General features: G+C 55.9%; 3 protein-coding genes across 8 annotated transcripts in view; 1 reads left to right on the plus strand and 2 right to left on the minus strand.

Annotated features, from left to right (window-relative positions):
- Window positions 1-2,095, plus strand: part of cadm2 (cell adhesion molecule 2) — a 1,169,873-nt gene extending 1,167,778 nt beyond the window's left edge. For all 6 annotated transcript variants that reach the window (XM_033032323.1, XM_033032325.1, XM_033032326.1 and 3 more), the window contains one exon: window positions 1,753-2,095. In XM_033032323.1, the coding sequence (XP_032888214.1) occupies window positions 1,753-1,871 (119 nt within the window). In that variant the 3' untranslated portion in view covers window positions 1,872-2,095. The remainder of the gene's footprint in view (window positions 1-1,752) is intronic.
- Window positions 2,096-9,240: 7,145 nt separating this feature from the next.
- On the minus strand, window positions 9,241-20,726 carry LOC116980271 (glutamine amidotransferase-like class 1 domain-containing protein 3B, mitochondrial). The gene is made up of 7 exons (XM_033032335.1): window positions 20,611-20,726; window positions 16,830-16,882; window positions 14,038-14,148; window positions 12,948-13,067; window positions 11,614-11,706; window positions 10,157-10,313; window positions 9,241-9,438 (listed from the first exon to the last, which is right to left on the minus strand). Exons 1-7 carry the CDS (start codon window positions 20,713-20,715, stop codon window positions 9,310-9,312), a joined length of 768 nt encoding a protein of 255 aa, XP_032888226.1. The 5' UTR covers window positions 20,716-20,726; the 3' UTR covers window positions 9,241-9,309.
- A 952-nt stretch (window positions 20,727-21,678) lies between these two features.
- The window catches only part of pwp2 (PWP2 small subunit processome component), a 22,304-nt gene continuing 21,420 nt past the window's right edge, over window positions 21,679-22,562 (minus strand). The window contains exon 19 of the mRNA XM_033033481.1: window positions 21,679-21,782. Coding sequence (XP_032889372.1) covers window positions 21,679-21,782 — 104 coding nt within the window. The remainder of the gene's footprint in view (window positions 21,783-22,562) is intronic.

A 22,562-nucleotide genomic window follows, 5' to 3' on the forward strand; every position in this document is an offset into this window, starting at 1 on the left:
AGAGGGGATCTTATAGAAACTTATAAAATTCTTAAGGGGTTGGACAGGCTAGATGCAGGAAGATTGCTCCCGATGTTGGGGAAGTCCAGGACAAGGGGTCACAGCTTAAGGATAAGGGGGAAATCCTTTAAAACCGAGATGAGAAGAACTTTTTTCACACAGAGAGTGGTGAATCTCTGGAACTCTCTGCCACAGAGGGTAGTCGAGGCCAGTTCATTGGCTATATTTAAGAGGGAGTTAGATGTGGCCCTTGTGGCTAAGGGGATCAGAGGGTATGGAGAGAAGGCAGGTACGGGATACTGAGTTGGATGATCAGCCATGATCATATTGAATGGCGGTGCAGGCTCGAAGGGCCGAATGGCCTACTCCTGCACCTATTGTCTATGTTTCTATAGGTTTAAGCTGAGAAGGGGAAAGATTTAATGGAAATGTCTGCAGCCGGACAGTGATCAGCTGCTGAAATGGGCGGAGAAATGGCAGATGGAGTTTAATTAGAGCGAGTGTGATGTGTTGCACTTTGAGAGATTACAGATACATTTAAAGGCAAGACCCTTAACAGTATAGATGTACAAAGGGATCAATAGACAATAGGTGCAGGAGTAGGCCATTCGGCCCTTCCAGCCAGCACCGCCATTCAATGTGATCATGGCTGATCATCCCCAATCAGTTCCTGCCTTCTCCCCATATCCCCTGACTCCGCTATCTTTAAGAGCCCTATCTAGATCTCTCTTGAAAGTATCCAGAGAACCTGCCTCCACCGCCCTCTGAGGCAGCGAATTCCACAGACTCACCGCTCTCTGTGAGAAAAAGTGTTTCCCCATCTCCGTTCTAATTGGCTTACTCCTTATTCTTAAACTGTGTGGTCCCTGGTTCTGGACTCCCCCAACATCGGGAACATGTTTCCTGCCTCTAGCGTGCCCAAGCCCTTAACAATCCTATATGTTTCAATCAGATGCCCTCTCATCCTTCTAAACTCCAGAGTGTACAAGCACAGCTGCTCCATTCTCCTGGGGTCCAAGTCCATAATTCCATGAAAGCAGCAACACTAGTGGACAGAATGAAGTAGAAGGTTTATGAATAGCTTGTCATCATCGGTCGGGGCGTGGAGTACAAGTGTCGGGAAGGCACGATGCATTTCTGTAAGACGTTGGTCAGGCTGTACGTGGAGTGTTGCGGGCAGTTCTGGTCGCCCCCGTTACAGGAGGGGGTGTGGGGGCTTTGGAGACGGTGCAGGGGAGGTTCAGCAGAACGCTGCCGGGATTAGAGGGGGTCACCTGTAGGGAGAGGGTGGACAAGCTTGGATTGGTCTCTGGAAACACCAGAGGCTGAGGGGACCTAGACCCGAGATAAGTATATATAAGTACGAGGCCTAGATGTGGTAAATAGTCAGAACCTTTCTCCCAGGATGGAAAATTGAAAGACATGAGACTAAAGATTTCACACAGAGGGTGGTGGGTGTGTGGAACGAGCTGCCAGAGGAGGTAGTTGAGGCTGGGACTATCCCAACGTTTAAGAGGTACATGGATAGGACAGGTTTGGGGGGATATGGGCCAAACGCGGGCAGGTGGGACTAGTGTAGCTGGGACATTGTTGGCCGGTGTGGGCAAGTTGGGCCGAAGGGCCTGTTTCCATGCTGTATCACTCTAGAGGGCATGCCAGGGGGTGGGGCGGGTGGGGGAGGAACTCCTGCTAGCAGGGTGAGGATGGGCCGAGTGGCCGTGCCGTGACTGACCGGTGCCCCTGTGGCCGCAGGGACGTACCTGACCAACGAGGCGAAGGGAGCGGAGGACGCGCCGGATGCCGATACGGCCATCATCAACGCCGAGGGCAGCCAGGCCAACGCTGAGGAGAAGAAGGAGTACTTCATCTGATCAACATCTGGCCAACATCTGCCCCAATAATGCCCCACATCTGCCCAACAATAATGTCCCACATCTGCCCCCAACTCCTGTCCCCAACATCTGCCCCATATCTGCCCAACTGTCCCAAACATCTGCCCAAGATCCACAACATCTGTCCCCAACATCTGTCCCACTTCTGCCCAACATCTGCCCCAAGATCTGCAACATCTGTCCAACAACTGTCCCAAACATCTGCCCCACATCTACCCCAAGATCCACAACATCTGCCCCAAGATCCACATCTGTCCCCAACATCTGCCCCAAGATCCGCTACATCTGTCCCCAACATCTGCCCCACATCTACCCCAAGATCCACAACATCTGTCTAACCCAACCACTGCCCACAACATCTTGACAAAAACATTCCAGCAACGACGGCTCCACCAACCGCCCGCCCGACAACTTGTCCAACGCCCGTCCCCCCCCCCCCCACGATTCCGTTACATCGCCACTGCATTTGATTCACCCCCCCCCCCCCCCCGACTCTTCCTCCCCGCGTCCCCCACCCCCTTCTATCTGTTTCTTCCCCCCTCCCCTTCTGCATCTGTCCATCCCGGTGGCCCCCACACCCACAGTCAGCACCGCAGTTCACGGGGGGGGGGGCTGCAGTCATGAACGCTGTGACCCTCGCAGCTCAGAGCCGTGCATGGGTGGCGGGGGAGCGGGGAGTCTGGGCCCTGGGTACCCCCTCCCCCCCCCCACCCACCCTGGCAATCGCACCCACACCCCCACGTCACACGCCCCCCCCCCTCAACACCACCTGCACCGTCCCCACCCCCACCCCTCTCCAACCCCTCCCCCCCACCCCCCTCCAACCCCTCCCCCCCAAACCCCTCCCCCCCACCAACCCCACCCCCACCCCCACCCCCACCCGCTCCCCAGACGAGGGTCTCACTAACCGTTCACTCTCAAACATGAAGCACAATAGGATTGGAAGGTGTCGGGTGGGTGTGAGCACACGCGTGTAACGGTGAACACTCGTGCACACAACCGTGTGGTAGTAAGCAAGCGCAGGCTGGTGAATGAGTGTGAACACACTGCCGTGCGTGGGAGGACACACACTAGTGTGAGTGGGGGTGTAAAACACGCCAGCACGAGCGAGTGTGTACACTGGTGAGCGAGTGTGCACTCCAGTGTGAGTGTGAACACGCTGGTCACTAGTGTGCGAGTACCTGCAGTTTAGTGAGCACCCACTAGTGCGCGAGTGTGAGCACACACAGACACGTGAGCATGGGTGTGTTTACCCCCCCTCCTCGCTGGCCAATCCCGGGAGAGTTGCCGTGACGATGACCCCGGGCGTTTCCTCTCGCCGGTTCTGTCGTCCGCAAGAGGTCAAAGGTTGTGGAGGGGTCGGCCTCAGTGTGGGGGTCACGGTGGGTAGAGCTGAGGTCACAGGTCAAGAGGGGACAGCAGGGTTGGAGGTCGGAGTGCAGCCACAGGGTCAGGCGTCTGGGTCAGAGGTCGGACGCCTTTTATGCAAAGGCCGGAGGTCAAGGAGCGGAAGGTGTCAGGGAGAGGTCAGGGGTCGTCCATGGGGAGGGTTCAGGGGTCATGCACAGTGAGGGGCTCCCGTGCAGATTGTGAGGTCACGCAAGAGCAAGGCCCTAGGGTGCTCCCCCCTGTCCCCACCCTGGGGTGCCCCCACCCACCCTCTCCCCAGTTCCCATGCGCCGTCATCATCAGCTGCACGGTTGCAGCTCCCGCCACCTACAGCTGCAACACTGCCGCAACCCAACAGCTGCAATGCTGCAACCCCCCCCCCCCCTCCCCCTAGCAACTGCGTGGTTGCGGCTCCAACCTCCAGCAGCCGCACCATTGCAGCACCCCTCACATCAGCAGCTGCACTGTTGCTCCTCACACCACCGCAGCTGCACCACTCCCCCCCACTGGCAGCTGCACGCGTGCTGCTCCCACCCCCACCTGCAGCTGCACGGGTGCCGGCCAAGTCCCTGCATTGTGGCCGGGCAGCTGCAAGTGACTGCAGCCGACTCAGACCAGTCAGGACGTCGGTCACAATCTCCATGCAATATTGTATAAGATGGATGTATGCGTGTGTTTCAAATCTGGGACAGCCCACATATATATTGTATTAAAACCATGCTTTTTATTAACATGTAACAATGCTTTCTAAATAGGGAAGTCGGGGGAGGGGGGAGGGGGGAGGGGGGGGGTGGCGGGGGTGTAAGTGGGTGCAGTGAGCCCAGCTGTCGTGTGGGTCTGGGTGTGACCAGGCTGGACTCTCCCGCTCACCGATCCCCGCCCACCACTCGCATGAATATTGAGGCATCTGTTTCTTGCCGGGTTAGGGTCCACGGTCTCAGCCCACACACCGACTCTCATCTGTACTAGCCCAGCCCCGTACCCCTCTCCCCCCCCCCAGCTACGGAGACAGGAGCCGCGGGGGGGGGGGGGGAGGGGGAGAGAGAGACCGGCCCTGGGGGAGAGGGGTACGGATGTGGGGGAGAGGGGGAGGAAGGGGAGTTACCTGTGGCCCCACAGGGGCGGGGGCACAGAGCACAGGCCCCCCCCTCTCCCTCCCCCTCACTCACTCACTCATCTGTGTGCGTTTATTTTGTTAATCATCAAAACTGTTAATAAAAAGAATTAAAGATGCTCTCATGATCCAAGGCTGCGGCTGGTTGAAAGATTATTTACCGGGGGAATGGAAGGTGGAGGGAGGGAGAGAGGGATGGGGAGGGAGGGAGATGGGAGGGAGGGGGGTGGGTGACATCCTTGCCCGTTCCCACACCCACACCAGAACTCCAGTAACAAAACAAAAATCACCATCTCTATACAACTAAAAGTCTTTGTCTAGTTTGTGTCCAGGATGTGTCAATCTGGTTCATTGTTATCTTACATAGAAACATAGAAAATAGGTGCAGGAGGAGGCCATTCGGCCCTTCAAGCCAGCACCACCATTCATTGTGATCATGGCTGATCGTCCCCTATCAATAACCAGTGCCTGCCTTCTCCCCATATCCCTTGACTCCACTAGCCCCTAGAGCTCTATCTAACTCTCTCTTAAATCCATCCAGTGACTTGGCCTCCACTGCCCTCTGTGGCAGGGAATTCCACAAATTCACAACTATCTGGGTGAAAAAGTTTTTTCTTGCCTTAGTCTTAAATGACCTCCCCTTTATTCTAAGACTGTGGCCCCTGGTTCTGGACTCGCCCAACATTGGGAACATTTTTCCTGCATCTGGCTTGTCCAGTCCTTTTATAATTTTATATGTTTCTATAAGATTCCCCCTCATCCTTCTAAACTCCAGTGAATATAAGCCTCGTCTTTTCAATCTTTCCTCATATGACAGTCCCGCCATCCCAGGGATCAATCTCGTGAACCTACGCTGCACTGCCTCAATCACAAGGATGTCCTTCCTCAAATTAGGAGACCAAAACTGTACACAATACTCCAGATGTGGTCTCACCAGACCCCTGTACAACTGCAGAAGTTAAGTGACATCAGGGTGAATAAAACTGCCCATAATACTCCACACGTAGTCACACCGACATCTTGTACAACTGCAACGTTACGCCCCAACGTCTACACTCCTTACCCTGACTTTACTGGACTTGAGCTTTGAACTAAACGTTATTCCCTTTATCACGTGTCTGTACAATGTGGACGCCTCGATTGTAATCACGTGTTGTCTTTCCACTGACTGGTTAACGTGCGATGATGCCCTTCGACCTTATGACCTTTCCTGCAACCCCGCACGCACAACACGTACGTTCTTACCTGGTAAAAAACCCGCCAACATCGCTGCTGCTCACGGACAGAGAGAAGATACAGATGTTTTTCGTGACTGACTTGCGAAAGAGCAGCGTTGCCGGTGGATTGAGGGCAAGTCCCGGGCCCACGAACAACCGCCTGGGGCTGGAGGGTGAATGACCGCTCTGAACCCGGGCACCGAGGGACACTCGCACACCCACCCGGTGTGAGCCGGGGGTCGGGGAGGTGAATCACCCCGGTGTGGGGGTCAGGGTCACTGCCTTCCCCATTGATATTAACTGGACTAATAACCCTTGCTAAGATAGACACATGTGTATAAAATCATGAGCGGAATAGATCAGGTAGATGCACAGAGTCTCTTGCCCAGAGTCGGGGAATCAAGGATGAAGGGGACTTAGGTTCAAGGTGAAGGGGAAAAGATTTAATAGGAATCTGAGGGGTAACTTTTTCACACAAAGGGTGGTGGGTGTATGGAACAAGCTGCCAGAGGAGATAGTTGAGGCTGGGACTATCCCAATGTTTAAGAAACAGTTGGACAGGTACATGGATAGGACAGGTTTGGAGGGATATGGACCAAATGCGAGCAGGTGGGACTAGTGTAGATGGGACATGTTGGCCGGTGTGGGCAAGTTGGGCCGAAGGGCCTATTCCGTGCTGTATCACTCTAGAACACATGCTGGAGTAACTCAGTGGGACAGGCAGCATCTCTGGAGAGAAGGAATGGCTGACGTCCCGGGTCGAGAGCCTTCTTCAGACCCCAAACGTTCCTCCTCTCCAGAGATGCTGCCTGTCCTGCTGAGTTACTCCAGCTTTTTGTGTCTATCTTCGGTTTAAACCAGCATCTGCAGTTCCTTCCTACTCCCAATAATCCTTCCTGCTCCAAGTCTCTCCCTCCTCCCACTGTTAGACCGAGGAAATCAGTGAACATTCAGTGGATGCGTGAGAACATGGATAGGTGACGTTTCACAGAATGCTGGAGTAACTCAGCGGGTCAGGCAGCATCTGTGGAGAACATGGATAGGTGACGTTTCACAGAGTGCTGGAGTAACTCAGCGGGTCAGGCAGCATCTGTGGAGAACATGGATAGGTGACGTTTCACAGAGTGCTGGAGTAACTCAGCCGGGTCAGGCAGCATCTGTGGAGAACATGGATAGGTGACGTTTCACACAGTGCTGGAGTAACTCAGCTGGTCAGGCAGCATCTGTGGAGAGAAGGAATGGGTGACGTTTCGGGTCGAGACCCTTCTTCAAACCTCTATTTACTACAATGGTGACCTCTGGCACTCTCCCTCGGCACCCAGCGCCCACCAGTGACCGTGACATGTTGACATATAAATAGTTTAGTTTAATTTTGGTTTAGAGATACAGCACGGAAACAGGCCCCTCGCTTGGCCCACCGAGTCCACCCCGACCAGCGATCCCACATTCACTGGTTCTATGTTATCCCACTTTCTGGATTCAAGATTCAATGTAATGTCACATGTACCAATTAAGGTATAGTGAATATTTGAGTTACCATACAGCCATACTAAGTAAAAAGCAAAAATACACACAGCAGAAGAAATAAAGTTTAACATAAACATCCACCACAGTGGAATCAACATTCCTCACTGTGATGGAAGGCAATAAAGTTCAGTCATCTTCTTCCTTTGTTCACCCGTGGTCAGGGCCTTTGAACGGGGCCGTTGCCGACGGTCCGCTGTTCAAGCCCTCTCATCGGGATGATCGAAACTCCGCCGTTGGGTCGGATCGGAACACTCCGCAGCATGGAGCTCCCGAGTCGGCCGCTTCTTACCGGAGACCACTGCTTCACGGTGTTAAAGTCCACGGGCCCTACGGTCGGAGTCCTACACTGGCGATCTTCGGCGTAAGATCCCAGGCTCCGCGATGGTAAGTCCGCGCCGTACCCACGGCTTGAAGCTCCGGGCCAGTCTCCAGGAAACGCCGCACCACTCCACGTTGTAGGCTTCCCTACACACTAGGGGGCAATTTACAGAGGGGCCGATTAACCTACAAACCCGCACGTCTCTGGAGTGCGGGAGGAAACCGGAGCACCCGGAGAAAACCCACGCAGGTCACGTGTAAACTCCACACAGACAGCACCCCTAGTCACGATCGAACCCGGGTCTCTACCGCTGTGAGGCAGCAACTCCACCGCTGCACCACATGGGTGGTGAATCTGTGGGATTCTTTGTCACAGACGGCTGTGGAGGCCAAGTCAGTGGACATATTTAAGGCAGAGATAGATAGATTCTTGATTAGTGCGGGTGTCAGGGGTTATGGAGAGAAGGCAGGAGAATGGGGTTAGGAGGGAGAGATAGATCAGCCATGATTGAATGGCGGAATAGGCTCAATGGGCCGAATGGCCTGATTCTGCTCCTATCACTTATGACCTTATGACTCAGAAGCTCTCAGCAAAAGACTCTTCCCTCCGTGAAATCAATGTGGCTTCTCGTGGGGACAGAGTGAGAGTCACAGTGCTGTTGGCATAGACAGGCCCTTCAGCCCACCGGGTCCGTGCTAGCCATAACACCCATCTCTACCACTCCCCCTTGTCTGTTTCAATTCCATGCCCGTTCCTCTGAAGCAGCTGTGCAGAAGATGGTTAAATGTCTCACCGGCCCGCTCTACCTACCGGCCCCAGCCACCCCACCCCACCCCACCCCACCCCACCACACGCTCCACCTCCCCGCCCCACCCCACCCCACCCCACCCCACCCCGCCCCACCACACGCTCCACCTCCCCGCCCCACCACCCCACCACCCGCTCCACCACCCACTCCACCTGTCCTGCAGCCCCGCCACACACCAGACACAACAGACGATGATCACTGTGTTTTAATGCATACCTGATCACAACACTCCTCACAGCTTTACACTGTACCTCGGTACACGTGACAATAATAATAATAATAATAATGGATGGGATTTATATAGCGCCTTTCTAATACTCAAGGCGCTTTACATCGCATTATTCATTCACTCCTCAGTCACACTCGGTGGGGGTAATCTACTTCTGTAGCCACAGCTGCCCTGGGGCAGACTGACGGAAGCGTGGCTGCCATTCTGCGCCTACGGCCCCTCCGACCACCACCAATCACTCACACACATTCACACACACAATAAACTATACGTCTGCACAGCACCGCAACCCTGCTACAGGTACACACGCGTCATTAATGCGACATAATTAATGCAGCCGCATGGGCAGGTCACCCGTGCATGGTGAGGTGGTGTGTGGTGAACGCATGCTTGCCCAGCGGTAACCGGTAGCGCCGTAACGGCACGGACATTACATACAAACACACACTCACTCACACTCACACACACACACACACTCACACACATTCACTCACACTCTCACTCACTCACACACTCTCACACTCACTCACACACTCTCACACTCACTCACACACACACACACACACTCACTCACACACACTCTCACACTCACTCACTCACACTCTCACACTCACTCACACACACACTCACTCACTCACACACACTCACTCACACACACTCACACACACACTCACTCACACACACACTCACACACACACTCACACACACTCACTCACACACACTCACACTCACACACACACTCACACTATCTCACAGAATCACACACACACACATACACAGACACAGGGTGACGCTGGGTGACGTTGGCCTGGGCTCAGGGTGCCGTCAGCTGCAGCACCCGCTGCACCATCTCGCCGATGCCGTCGTACACGTGGTGAATCTTCGTCTCACACATGAAGGCCGCAGTCGTCACGATCTTGTTCTCAGCATCAACGTGGGCTTGGTGGAGGTGGGGGGTCAAGAGCAACACCCACAGCATCGACCCCACCCCCACACACACACACACACACAGAAGCCCCACCCCTCCACACACACAGAACCCCCCCCCCCCCAGCCACACACACAGAGGCCCCACCCCCCCACACAGGGAGACCGCCAGCAGATGGGGAGACCCCTCCCAGTACACAACACCAGCCCCTGGAACCCCAATCAGAGGGAACCCCCATGTCGGGAAACCCCCATCTTGGGGAAACCCACATGGGGAACCCCCATTTCAGGGAGACCGCTCCCAGCACCTCGCGATCAGCCCATGGACCCCCATTCCAGAAGAAACACCCACACAGGGGATTCCCCCTCTGCCCCCCCCCCCCCAGAGAATCCCCTCTGGGGAAATCCCCTATCCCAGGGGAATCCCCACCTGAGGGAACCCCCTATCTCAGGGACCCCCCACCCTCCCAGACAACCCTCAGGCCTGACAATCCCCTATCCATGGGGAACTCCCCTCCCCCCCCCCAACCCTGGTAATCCTCATCCCAAGGGAACCCCCATGGTGAGGGAACCCCAAGCCCAAGGAATCCCCCTCTTGGGGAATCCAACCCCACCCTAGGGAACCCCCACCCTGGGGACCCCATTTCCCAGGGAGTGCCGAGCCCCGATGAACCCCCCGTGTGGTCCGGCTCCCGGCTCTCGGCCCCCGGCCCACAGGCCCCCGGCAAGGATATGTGTACGTCGGTGATGCGGTGCCGGGCCCCCATGGCCGTGATGGCAGCGGCTGTGCCAGCGTACGGCCAGCGCCCCCCCCCCTCCTCCTCGTCGCCCACCGTCACCTCCACCTTCCCCAACACCCGGGCAGCCAGCACTGGAGCGATGCAGCACAGCCTGCAGCAACACACAGGGTCGGGGGGGACATGGGGTGGGAGATCAGGGGGTCAGTAACGTGCATCAGTGAGATATCAGGCGCGTAGACCGGGTAGTCCGTTCCACGCCGGGGTGGGGGGAGGGGGCGGGGAAAAGGAGGGCAGCGAGGGGGGGGCGGGTGCAGTGTGGGACTAGCGAGGTGGTGAGGGGGCGGTGGATGTTGTGTACATGGATCGGGGCATCGAGTGGATGGGGAATGGTTAAATCAGTGTCGCAGTGATGCTGAGGGGAAACATTTAGTTTAGTTTAGAGATACAGCGTGGAAACAGGCCCTTCGGCCCACTGAGTCCGTGCCGACCAGCGATCCCCGCACACTAACACTATCCTACACACACTGGGGACAACTTGAAATTTTCCCGAAGCCAATAAACCTATAAACCTGCACGTCGTTGGAGTGTGGGAGGAAACCGGAGCATCCGGAGAAAACCCACGCGGGTCACGGGGAGAACGTGCAAACTCCACACAGACAGCACCCGTGGTTGGGATGGAACCTCTAGGAGGCGGCAACTCTACCACTGCGCCACCGTGCCACCTATCACCGGTCAGCCGTGGACAGATCAGGCAGGACGGGCCGAACGTCCTCCTTCTGAGCCTCGGAATGTTGTGACCCGTATCGTCACGTCTCCATGTCCTCCACAGATGCTCCCTGATCCGGTGAGTTACTCCAGCACTTTATTCCTTTCATAAACCAGCACCTGCAGTTCCTTTGGGTTGATATTCACCCACTCTTTGTTCGATTGAAAGACCCAGCACAGAAACAGGCCCTTCGGCCCACCGAGTCCATGCCGACCATCGATCGCCCGTTCACACTAGTTCCATGCTATCCCACTTTCTCATCCACTCATAGAAACATAGACAATAGGAGGCCATTCGGCCCTTTGAGCCAGCACCGCCATTCAATGTGATCATGGCTGATCGTCCCCAATCAGTACCCCGTGCCTGCCTTCTCCCCATATCCCCTGACTCCACTAGCCCCTAGAGTCTATCTAACTCTCTCTTAAATCCATCCAGTGACTTGGCCTCCACTGCCCTCTGTGCTCCCCTCCCTACACACTAGGGGGGCAATTTACAGATGGGCCGATTAACCTGCAAACCTGCACATCTTTGGGATGTGGGAGGAAACCCACTTGGTTGCGGGGAGAACGTGCAAACTCCACACAGACAGCACCGGAGGTCGGGAAGGAACCTGGGTCTCTGGCGCTGCCCCACTCACAACACGGCCACTCGGTGACCCCTGACCCTCCACCCTGAGGCCACTCACCCAATGGGTTTCTGCGCCTTGTGGAACTCGGTGAGGACTCGCTGCACCTCCGGTATCACCAGGCAGTCCTGGCCTTGTGTGGCAAATGTGGAGCTGGGGGAGACAGGGAGAGTCACACACTGGGGAGACACACGCCCCCCCACAATGCAGCCCCCCCACCACACAATGCAGCCCCCCCCACACAGTGCAGCCCCCCCCACAGTGCAGCCCCCCCCACACAGTGCAGCCCCCCCCCCACACAATGCAGCCCCCCCCCCACAGTGCAGCCCCCCCACAGTGCAGCCCCCCCCCTCACACACAGTGCAGCCCCCCCTCACACAGTGCAGCCCCCCCCCACAGTGCCCCAACCCCCCCCACACAGTGCAGCCCCCCCCCCACCCAGTGCAGCCCCCCCCCCACAGTGTGCCGATCCCTCCTCACCGCCCCTCCCACGTAGACTATTTTCTAACTGGGGAGAGAATCCAGAAATCGGTGGTGCAAAAAGACTTGGGAGCTGGTGCAGGATCCCCAAACGGTTGGTCTGCAGTCGAATCAGCAGTAAAGAAAGCATTTCAAGAGGGCTTGTATACAAAAACAGGGCTGTAATGTTGAGGCTCTATAAGGCGCTGGTCAGGCCGCATTTGGAATATTGTGAGTCGTTTTGGGCCCCATATCTGAGGAAGGATGTGCTGGCCCTAGAGAGGGTCCAGAGGAGGTTTATAAGAACGATCCCAGGAATGAGTGGGTTAACCTATGATGAGCGTTTGTCGGCACTGGGCCTGTACTCGCTGGAGTTTAGTAGAATGAGGGGGGACCTCATTGAAACGTGCAGAATAGTGAAAGGCCTGGATAGAGTGGATGTGGAGAGGATATTTCCACTAGTGGGAGAGTCTAGGACCAGTGGTCACAGCCTCAGAGTTAAAGGGCGCTCTTTTAGGAAGGAGACGAGGAGGAATTTCTTTAGTCAGAGGGTGGTGAATCTGTGGAATTCTTTGCCACAGACAGCTGTGGAGGCCAAGTCAGTGGATATATTTAAGGCAGAGATAGATCGATTCTTGATTAGTGCGGGTGTCAGGGGTTATGGGGAGAAGGCAGGAGAATGGGGTTAGGAGGGAGAGATAGATTAGCCGTGATTGAATGGCGGAGTGGACTTGATGGGCCGAATGGCCCAATTCTGATCCTGTCACTTATGACCTTATGATGTCCCACAGTGCAGCCCTCCTCACCACTCACCTCTATTCCCTCAACGCTTTGCTCCCACTCCCCCCCTAGATCTCCCCTCTACCGCACCCATCCCCAGTCCCCCCCTCACTACTTCCGCCCCCCTCCCTCCCCCGCTGGGCGCGGTGACTCACAGGTTCTTGGCGGCCCCGAAGCCCCCGGGGAAGATGACGGCGTCGTGGTCCTGGGCCCGGAGTTTGCCGAGTTCCTGCACATGCCCGCGGGCGATCCTTGCCGATTCCACCAGCACGTTCCTGCCGCCGGCACAGAGGTCAATGTGCACCGCTATACGGCGCAGACGCACACACCGCGATCTGGCACACGCATCACCACGTGGCCCAGACACACGCACCGCGAACCAGCACACACACACGCACGTACACACACACGCCCACCGCGATCTGGCACACGCATCACCACGTGGCCCAGACACACGCACCGCGAACCAGCACACACACACGCACGTACACACACACGCCCACCGCGATCTGGCACACGCATCACCACGTGGCTCACACACACGCACCGCAAACCGGTGCACACACACACGCACCATGAGAGGGGCCTGTGGCCATCAAACTGTACAACCCCCTCCCTCTTCTGTCGTGGGGTAGACTGAGACTGACCCCCCCCTCCCCAATCTTTGCACACACCCCAATCCTTTCCACTTTAATTTTATGTTTCATGTATCTTGTGTTCTATGACTGTCGGCTCAGCAATTTCCCTCCTGGGATAAATAAAGTTCTATCGTGCCGTGCCGTGCCGTGTCGTGCCGTGCCGTGCCGTGTCGTGCCGTGTGGTACTGAGCGAGGAATTGAACCGGACAGTGAGAGATTGACACAGACAAGCGTCAACACAGAGGACTTTGTACAGGTGCCGTTGGATGGACAGGCAGGGAGCGCAGGTACACACACACCTGTGGACAGGTGTTACACCCACAGCACCACCTGTCACACACACACACACACCTGTGGACAGGTGTTACACTCACAGCGCCACCCATCACACACACACCTGTGGACAGGTGTTACACCCACAGCACCACCTGTCACACACACACCTGTGGACAGGTGTTACACACACAGCACCACCCATCACACACACACCTGTGGACAGGTGTTACACCCACAGCACCACCCATCAGACACACACCTGTGGACAGGTGTTACACCCACAGCACCACCTGTCACACACACACACACACCTGTGGACAGGGCCACTGACCTGCTCTCCGCTGTTGGCTCCCCCTTCACGTGGTCAATGACATGCATCTGTGAGACGTCAGGTGCGTAGACCTGGTAGTCCGCTCCCCGCCGACTCAGGTGCACCAGGATCCTGGGTCAGGGAAAGACAGGGACAGCACGGGGTAGACACAGAGTGAAGCCCCCTCTACACTGCCCCGTCACACACTCCCAGGGCAGAGACCGTGTTCCGTCTACGTGCAGTGTGAGAGGTTGCAGCCCCTGTACAACGATCTGAAGGGGCTGCTCCTATAGTATTGGCCGCACTTTATCCCCACCCTCCTGATCTTTGGTCACCCGGTACAGAGGGGGGAGGGGGGGGTCTCCCTGTCGGTCTGCTCCTGGGCCTGGCCAAGATGGCCATTCGTTAGTCCAGGCAGCAGGCAGTCGAGAATTAAAAATATAGAACATTGAAACTTAGAAAAATAGGTGCAGGAGTAGGCCATTCGGCCCTTCGAGCCAGCACCGCCATTCAATATGATCATGGCTGATCATCCAGAATCTATACCCCGTTCCTGCTTTCTCCCCATATCCCTTGATTCCGTTAGCCCTAAGAGCTAAATCTAACTCTCTCTTGAAAACATCCAGTGAATTGCCTCCACTGCCCTCTGTGGCAGAGAATTCCACAGATTCACAACTCTCTGGGTAAAAACGTTTTTCCTCATCTCAGTGCTAAATGCCCTACCCCTTATTCTTAAACTGTGTGACCCCTGGATCTGGACTCCCCCAACATTGGGAGCATGTTTCCTGCATCTACCCAGTCCAATCCCATTATGAATTTTATATGTTTCTATAAGATGCCGTCTCATCCTTCTAAACTCCTGTGAATACAAGCACAAGTCGATCCATTCTTTCATCATATGTCAGTCCCGCCATACCGGGAATTAACCTGGTGAACCTACGCTGCACTCCCTCAATAGCAAGAAAGTCCTTCCTCAAATTAGCAGACCAAAACTGCACACAATACTCCAGGTGTGGTCTCACCAGGGCCCTGTGCACCTGCAGTACGACCTCTTTGCTCCTAAATTCAAAACCTCTCGCTATGAAGGCCAACATGCCATTAGCTTTCTTCACTGCCTGCTGTACCTGCATGCTTACTTTCAGTGACTGATGTACAAGGACACCCAGGTCTCGCTGCACCTCCCCTTCTCCTAATCTGACACCATTCAGAAAATAATCTGCCTTCCTGTTCTTGCTACCTAAGTGGATAACCTCACATTTATCCACATTATATTGCATCTGCCATGCATCTGCCCACTCACCCAACCTATCCAAGTCACCCTATAGCCTCATAGCATCCTCCTCGCAGCTCACACTGCCACCCAGCTTTGTGTCATCCGCAAACTTGCACCGAGCCTTGAGGCACCCCACTAGTCACTGCCTGCCATTCTGAAAAGGACCCGTTAATTCTTACTCTTTGCTTCCTGTCTGCCACCCAGTTCTCTATCCATGTCAATACCCGACCCCCAATACCATGTGCTCTAATTTTGCCCACTAATCTCTTGTGTGGGACATTGTCAAAGGCTCTGTGAAAGTCCAGATACACCACATCCACTGGCTCTCCCTTATCCATTTTACTTGTTACATCCTCAAAAAATTCCAGAAGATTAGTCAAGCATGATTTCCCCTTCATAAATCCATGCTGACTTTGACCGATCCTGTCACTGCTTTCCAAATGCGCTGCAATAACATCTTTAATAGTCGACTCCAGCATCTTCCCCATTACCGATGTTAGGCTAACTGGTCTATAATTCCCCATTTTCTCTCTCCCTCCTTTCTTAAAGAGTGGAGTTACATTGGCTGGGACCGCACGGGGTAGACACAAAGTGAAGCTCCCTCCACGGTCGCGGGGCAGGGCGGTGGGGGCAGGGCGGTGGGGGCAGGGCGGTGGGGGCAGGGCGGTGGGGGCAGGGCGGTGGGGGCAGGGCAGGGCGGTGGGGGCAGGGCGGTGGGGGCAGGGCGGTGGGGGCAGGGCGGTGGGGGCAGGGCGGTGGGGGCAGGGCAGTGGGGGCAGGGAGTGGGGGCAGGGCAGTGGGTGGCAGGGAGGTGGGGGGCAGGGCAGTGGGGGCAGTGCGGTGGGGGCAGGGAAGGGCGGTGGGGGCAGGGAGGTGGGGGCAGGGCAGTGGGGGCAGGGCGGTGGGGGCAGGGCAGTGGGGGCAGGGAGGTGGGGGCAGGGCAGTGGGGGCAGGGCGGTGGGGGCAGGGGCAGTGGGGGCAGTGCGGTGGGGGCAGGGAAGGGCGGTGGGGGCAGGGAGGTGGGGCAGGGCAGTGGGGGCAGGGAGGTGGGGCAGGGCAGGCAGTGGGGGCAGTGAGGTGGGGGTCAGTGCAGTGGGGCATGGAGGTGGTGGGCAGGGCAGGTGGGGGCAGGGCGGTGGGGGCAGGGCAGGGCGGTGGGGGCAGGGCGGTGGGGGCAGGGCGGTGGGGGCAGGGCGGTGGGGGCAGGGCGTGGGGCAGGGCGGTGGGGGCAGGGTGGTGCGGTGGGGGCAGGGCGGTTGGGGGCAGGGCTGGTGGGGGCAGGGCACGGTGGGTGCAGAGGGCGGTGGGGGCAGGGCGGTGGGGGCAGGGAGCGTGGGGGCAGGGTGGTGCGGTTGGGTGCAGGGCGGTGGGGGCTGGGTGGTGGGGGCAGGGCGGTGGGGGCAGGGCAGGGTGGTGGGGGCTGGGCGGTGGGGGCAGGGTGGTGGGGGCAGGGCAGGGTGGTGGGGTCAGGGCGGTGGGGGCAGGGTGGTGGGGGCAGGGAAGGGCGGTGGGGGGCGGAGGGGAGGGGGATGGTTCTTACGCCGATGCCTCGTGGATTTCGGTGCCATCGTAGACCCCACAGCCCGACAGCACCTGTGGAGATCGGGAACACAAGGGGTCAGACACACCCACCACACTGGTCGTTATCTTTTATCCATACTTACAATACTATCTTCAATGCAAAATTATTCAAAACAAACCCACCACCACAAGACAAAGTAAAACAAATATCCTTTGAGCAACTATTTCCCCATCATTGTCCAGGAAACATTCCACCCCCCGCGGTCCCGGAATCCCCCAGGGTGCCCGTGGACACTGCGTAGTCCCTTCTCTAACCCCACCCGGGCACGGACGCAACCCCGGAAAAGGGGCTCGGGCAGAGCACTGTGCCGCCTGGCGCCGTGACTTGCAGATGGCCAGCTTGACCAGGCCCAGGAGCAACCCAACCAGGACATCCTCGGCCCCAAACCCTCTCCCCTACGCACAGGGTGTCTGATGATGAGGGTGGACGACACTGGTCTTGGGCAGAGCTGGTCCCAAACCACGTGGTGATGCACGAGGCTGCGGTGACACCAACATCCTGACACTTGCAGCTCAGAGAGGACCTTTGCCAATGACTCGACCCAACCTCTGCAGATACACCGTACACTGCAGACACACTGCACACTGCAGATACACTGCACATTGCAGATACACTGCACACCGCCGATACACTGCACACTGCAGATACACTGCACACCGCCGATACACTGCACATTGCAGATACACTGCACACCGCAGATACACTGCACACCGCAGATACACTGCACACCGCAGATACACTGCACATTGCAGATACACTGCACACCGCAGATACACTGCACACCGCAGATACACTGCACACCGCAGATACACTGCACATTGCAGATACACTGCACACCGCCGATACACTGCACACTGCAGATACACTGCACACCGCCGATACACTGCACATTGCAGATACACTGCACACCGCAGATACACTGCACACCGCAGATACACTGCACACCGCAGATACACTGCACACTGCCGATACACTGCACACTGCCGATACACTGCACACCGCAGATACACTGCACACCGCAGATACACTGCACATTGCAGATACACTGCACACCGCCGATACACTGCACACTGCAGATACACTGCACACCGCCGATACACTGCACATTGCAGATACACTGCACACCGCAGATACACTGCACACCGCAGATACACTGCACACCGCAGATACACTGCACATTGCAGATACACTGCACACCGCAGATACACTGCACACCGCAGATACACTGCACACCGCAGATACACTGCACACCGCAGATACACTGCACATTGCAGATACACTGCACACCGCAGATACACTGCACACTGCACACTGCTGATACACTGCACGCTGCCGATACACTGCACACTGCCGATACACTGCACACCGCAGATACACTGCACACCGCCGATACACTGCACACTGCAGATACACTGCACACTGCAGATACACTGCACACTGCCGATACACTGCACACTGCAGATACACTGCACACCGCAGATACACTGCACACCGCAGATACACTGCACACCGCAGATACACTGCACACCGCAGATACACTGCACGCTGCCGATACACTGCACACTGCAGATACACTGCACACTGCACACCGCAGATACACTGCACATTGCAGATACACTGCACACTGCCGATACACTGCACACTGCAGATACACTGCACATTGCAGATACACTGCACACTGCAGATACACTGCACACTGCCGATACACTGCACACTGCAGATACACCGCACACTGCAGATACACCGCACTGCAGATACACCGCACACTGCAGATACACCGCACACTGCAGATACACCGCACACTGCATACACCGCACTGCAGATACACTGCAGACTGCAGATATGTCATAGAGTCACAGAGTGGAAACAGGCCCTTCGGCCCAACGTGTCCCAGCTTCACTAGTCCCACCTGCCTGCGTTTGGTCCATATCCCTCCAAACCTGTCCTATCCATGTACCTGTCTAACTGTCTCTTAAATGATGGGATAGTCCCAGCCTCAACTACCTCCTCTAGCAGCTTGTTCCATACACCCACCACCCTCTGTGTGAAAAAGTGACCCCTCGGATTCTTAGTAAATCTTTTCCCCTTCACCTTAAACCTATATCCTCTGGTCCTCGATTCCCCTACTCTGGGCAAGAGACTCTGTGCATCTACCCGATCTATTCCTCTCATGATTTTATACACTTGTATACGAAGATCATATGATAGCAGAATTAGGCCATTCGGCCCATCAAGTCTACTCCGTCATTCAATCATGGCTGATCTATCTCTCCCTCCTAACCCCATTCTCCCCAAAACCCCTGACACCCGCACTAATCAACAATTTATTTATCTCTGCCTTAAATATATCAATTGACTTGGCCTCCACAGCCGTCGGTGGCAAAGAATTCCACAGATTCACCACCCTCTGACTAAAGAAATTCCTCTCATCTCCTTCCCAAAGGAACGTCCTTTAATTCTGAGTCTGTGGAATTAGCACATTTGTAGATGACACAAAGCTGGGTGGCAGTGTAAACTGTGAGGAGGATGCTATGAGAATGCAAGGTGACTTGTACAGGTCGGGTGAGTGGGCAGATGCATGGCAGATTCAGTTTAATGTGGATATGTGAGGTTATCCACTTTGGGGGCAAAAACAGGAAGGCAGATTACTATCTAAATGGCGTCAAGTTGGGAAAAGGGGAAGTACAACGGGATCTGGGGGTCCTTGTTCATCAGTCTATGAAAGTAAGCATGCATGTACAGCAGGCAGTGAAGAAAGGGAATGGCATGTTGGCCTTCATAACAAGAGGAGTCGAGTATAAGAGCAAAGAGGTCCTTCTGCAGTTGTACAGGGCCTTAGTGAGACCACACCTGGAGTATTGTGTGCAGTTTTGGTCCCCTAATTTGAGGAAGGACATTCTTGCTATTGAGGTAGGTTTACAAGGTTAATTCCCGGGATGGCGGGACTGTCATATGCTGAGAGAATGGAGCGGCTGGTCTTGTACACTATTGAGTTTAGAAGGATGAGAGGGTATCTCATTGAAACATATAAGATTGTTAAGGGTTTGGACACATTAGAGACAGGAAACATGTTCCCGATGTTGGGGGAGTCCAGAACCAGGGGCCACAGTTTAAGAATAAGGGGTCGGCCATTTAGAACGGAGACGAGGAAACACTTTTTCTCACAGAGAGTTGTGAGTCTGTGGAATTCTCTGCCTCAGAGGGCGGTGGAGGCCGGTTCTCTGGATACTTTCAAGAGAGAGTTAGATAGGGCTCTTAAAGATAGCGGAGTCAGAGGATATGGGGAGAAGGCAGGAACGGGGTACTGATTGGGGATGATCAGCCATGATCACATTGAATGGCGGTGCTGGCTCGAAGGGCCGAATGGCCTCCTCCTGCACCTATTGTCTATTGTCTGTAACCCACTCATTGCTGCTAATTCTGCGAGGTTCATGTGAACGAGGACTTTAATTGGGCGCCGGTGAACTGGGGTCACGGACACGGAATGACCAGACGGCCCCCCCACGGGGGTCAGGGGTGGGAGGTCAAGATTCGGGGTGGGAGTGATCCAGGGATCAGGGGTGATCCAGGGGTCAGGAGTGATCCAGGGATCAGGGGTGATCCAGGGGTCAGGGGTGATCCAGGGGTCAGGGGTGATCCAGGGGTCAGGCCGCGCGAGAGGAGGAGCTCGGATTCCAAGGGTGACCGGTCACTCCGGCCCCACCCGCTCCCCCCGGGGGTCCCGGCGCCGGACACTCACCACCGCCACCCGAGCAGCGGGCGGCCCGCGGGCCACAGACACGGAGAGGAGGCGCCGGAGCCGCAGCGACGCGGAGACAGAGACGGAGAGCGGCCTCAACAACATGGCGGCGGCGGCAGCTGAGCGCGGGGCAATCTGGGAGTGAGGGCAGGGGGCGCGGGGGAGTCTGGGAGTGAGGGCAGGGGGCGCGGGGGAGTCTGGGAGTGAGGGCAGAGGGCGCGGGGGAGTCTGGGAGTGAGGGCGGGAGGCGCGGGGGAGTCTGGGAGTGAGGGCAGGGGGCGCGGGGGAGTCTGGGAGTGAGGGCAGGGGGCGCGGGGGAGTCTGGGAGTGAGGGCAGGGGGCGCGGGGGAGTCTGGGAGTGAGGGCGGGAGAGTCTGGGAGTGAGGGCAGGGAACTCTGGGAGTGAGGGCAGGGGTCGCGGGGGGGTCTGGGAGTGAGGGCAGGGGGCGCGGGGGAGTCTGGGAGTGAGGGCAGGGGGCGCGGGGGAGTCTGGGAGTGAGGGCAGGGGGCGCGGGGGAGTCTGGGAGTGAGGGCAGGGGGCGCGGGGGGGTCTGGGAGTGAGGGCAGGGGGCGCGGGGGAGTCTGGGAGTGAGGGCAGGACCAGTGATGAAGCCCCGCCCCCTGGCACAGGGAACTGCAGATGCTGGTCCACAAAACAAGACACAAAGTTCTGGAGTAACTCAGTGGGTCCGGCAGCACCTGTGGAGGGAGGTGGACAAGCAAAGCTCCTTCAGACAGTTATCTTCAGTCTGTAGAAGGGTCTCGACCCGAAACGTCCTCCATTTCTGCCTGACCCAATCAATCAATCAACCTTTATTGTCAGTAGCTCAGTGGGTCCTTTATTGTCATCTTGCAAGCAACAGTTGTACAGTGCAAAATGAAAAGACGTTTCCCAGGGAATACCGGAGCATCGCACATGAAATTTAAACCATTTCCCGCTGAGTTACTCCAGCATTCTGTGTCTACCTTATATTTATTTCACCTTCGATTCATATCAAGTATTTGAAAGCAAATTTCTTTGTACCGTTGAATGATTTGCTGGGCTGTAAATAAACATATACACACACATCAGCTTTCATCTTCAAAACCAATCTGTCCGACTCCATGTCGAGCCACATTTCCATTTAATCTTCCCCCGCAGCAAGGAGCTCGACAAAGGACATCAGTTTCAACTTTAAATGTAAAGGACGGGGAAACAGCACCAGGCGTCAGCAACTCCCCCCTCAAGTCCCCCCCTCCACCCAATGTCAAAGAAACATAGACAATAGGTGCAGGAGTCGGCCATTCGGCCCTTCGAGCCAGCATCGCCATTCAATATGATCACGGCTGATCATCCACAATCAGTACCCAGTTCCTGCTTTCCCCCCATATCCCTGGATTCCGTTAACCCCAAGAGCTAAATCTAACTCTCTTGAAAACATCCAGTGAAATTGCCTCCACTGCCTTCTGTGGCAGAGAATTCCACAGATTCACAACTCTCTGGATGAAGAAGTTTTTCCTCATCTCAGTTCTAAATGGCCGGCCCCTTATTCTTAAACTGTGGCCCCTGGTTCTGGACTCCCCCAACATCGGGACCATTCTTCCTGCATCTACCCAGTCCAATCCCTTAAGAATCTTATATGTTTCTATAAGATCCCCTCTTCTTCTTTCGTGTGGTGTGCACAGCCTAAAGTTGTAGGTCAACTTGTTCTATTTGATCTTCCGTTTGTGCACGTCGACTTGATTGCATTAGACGAAACAGGGCAGACCACGTGAAGGTTGCAATCTTCCACCCCAGATATCCTCTCATCCTTCTAAATTTCTGTGAATAAGAGCCCAGTCGACCCATTCTTTCGATCACCGTGATCCACTCAGGTTTTAACTCCTCTGCCAACTCTGCCACTCCTCACACATTATCGACACCCACTTTAAACACATCCATTCATCCAACCCCTGCAACTCTCTGCAGTCAA

This window comes from Amblyraja radiata, chromosome 14 (genome assembly GCF_010909765.2).
Source record: "Amblyraja radiata isolate CabotCenter1 chromosome 14, sAmbRad1.1.pri, whole genome shotgun sequence".
Classification (NCBI taxonomy): Eukaryota; Metazoa; Chordata; class Chondrichthyes; order Rajiformes; family Rajidae; genus Amblyraja; species Amblyraja radiata.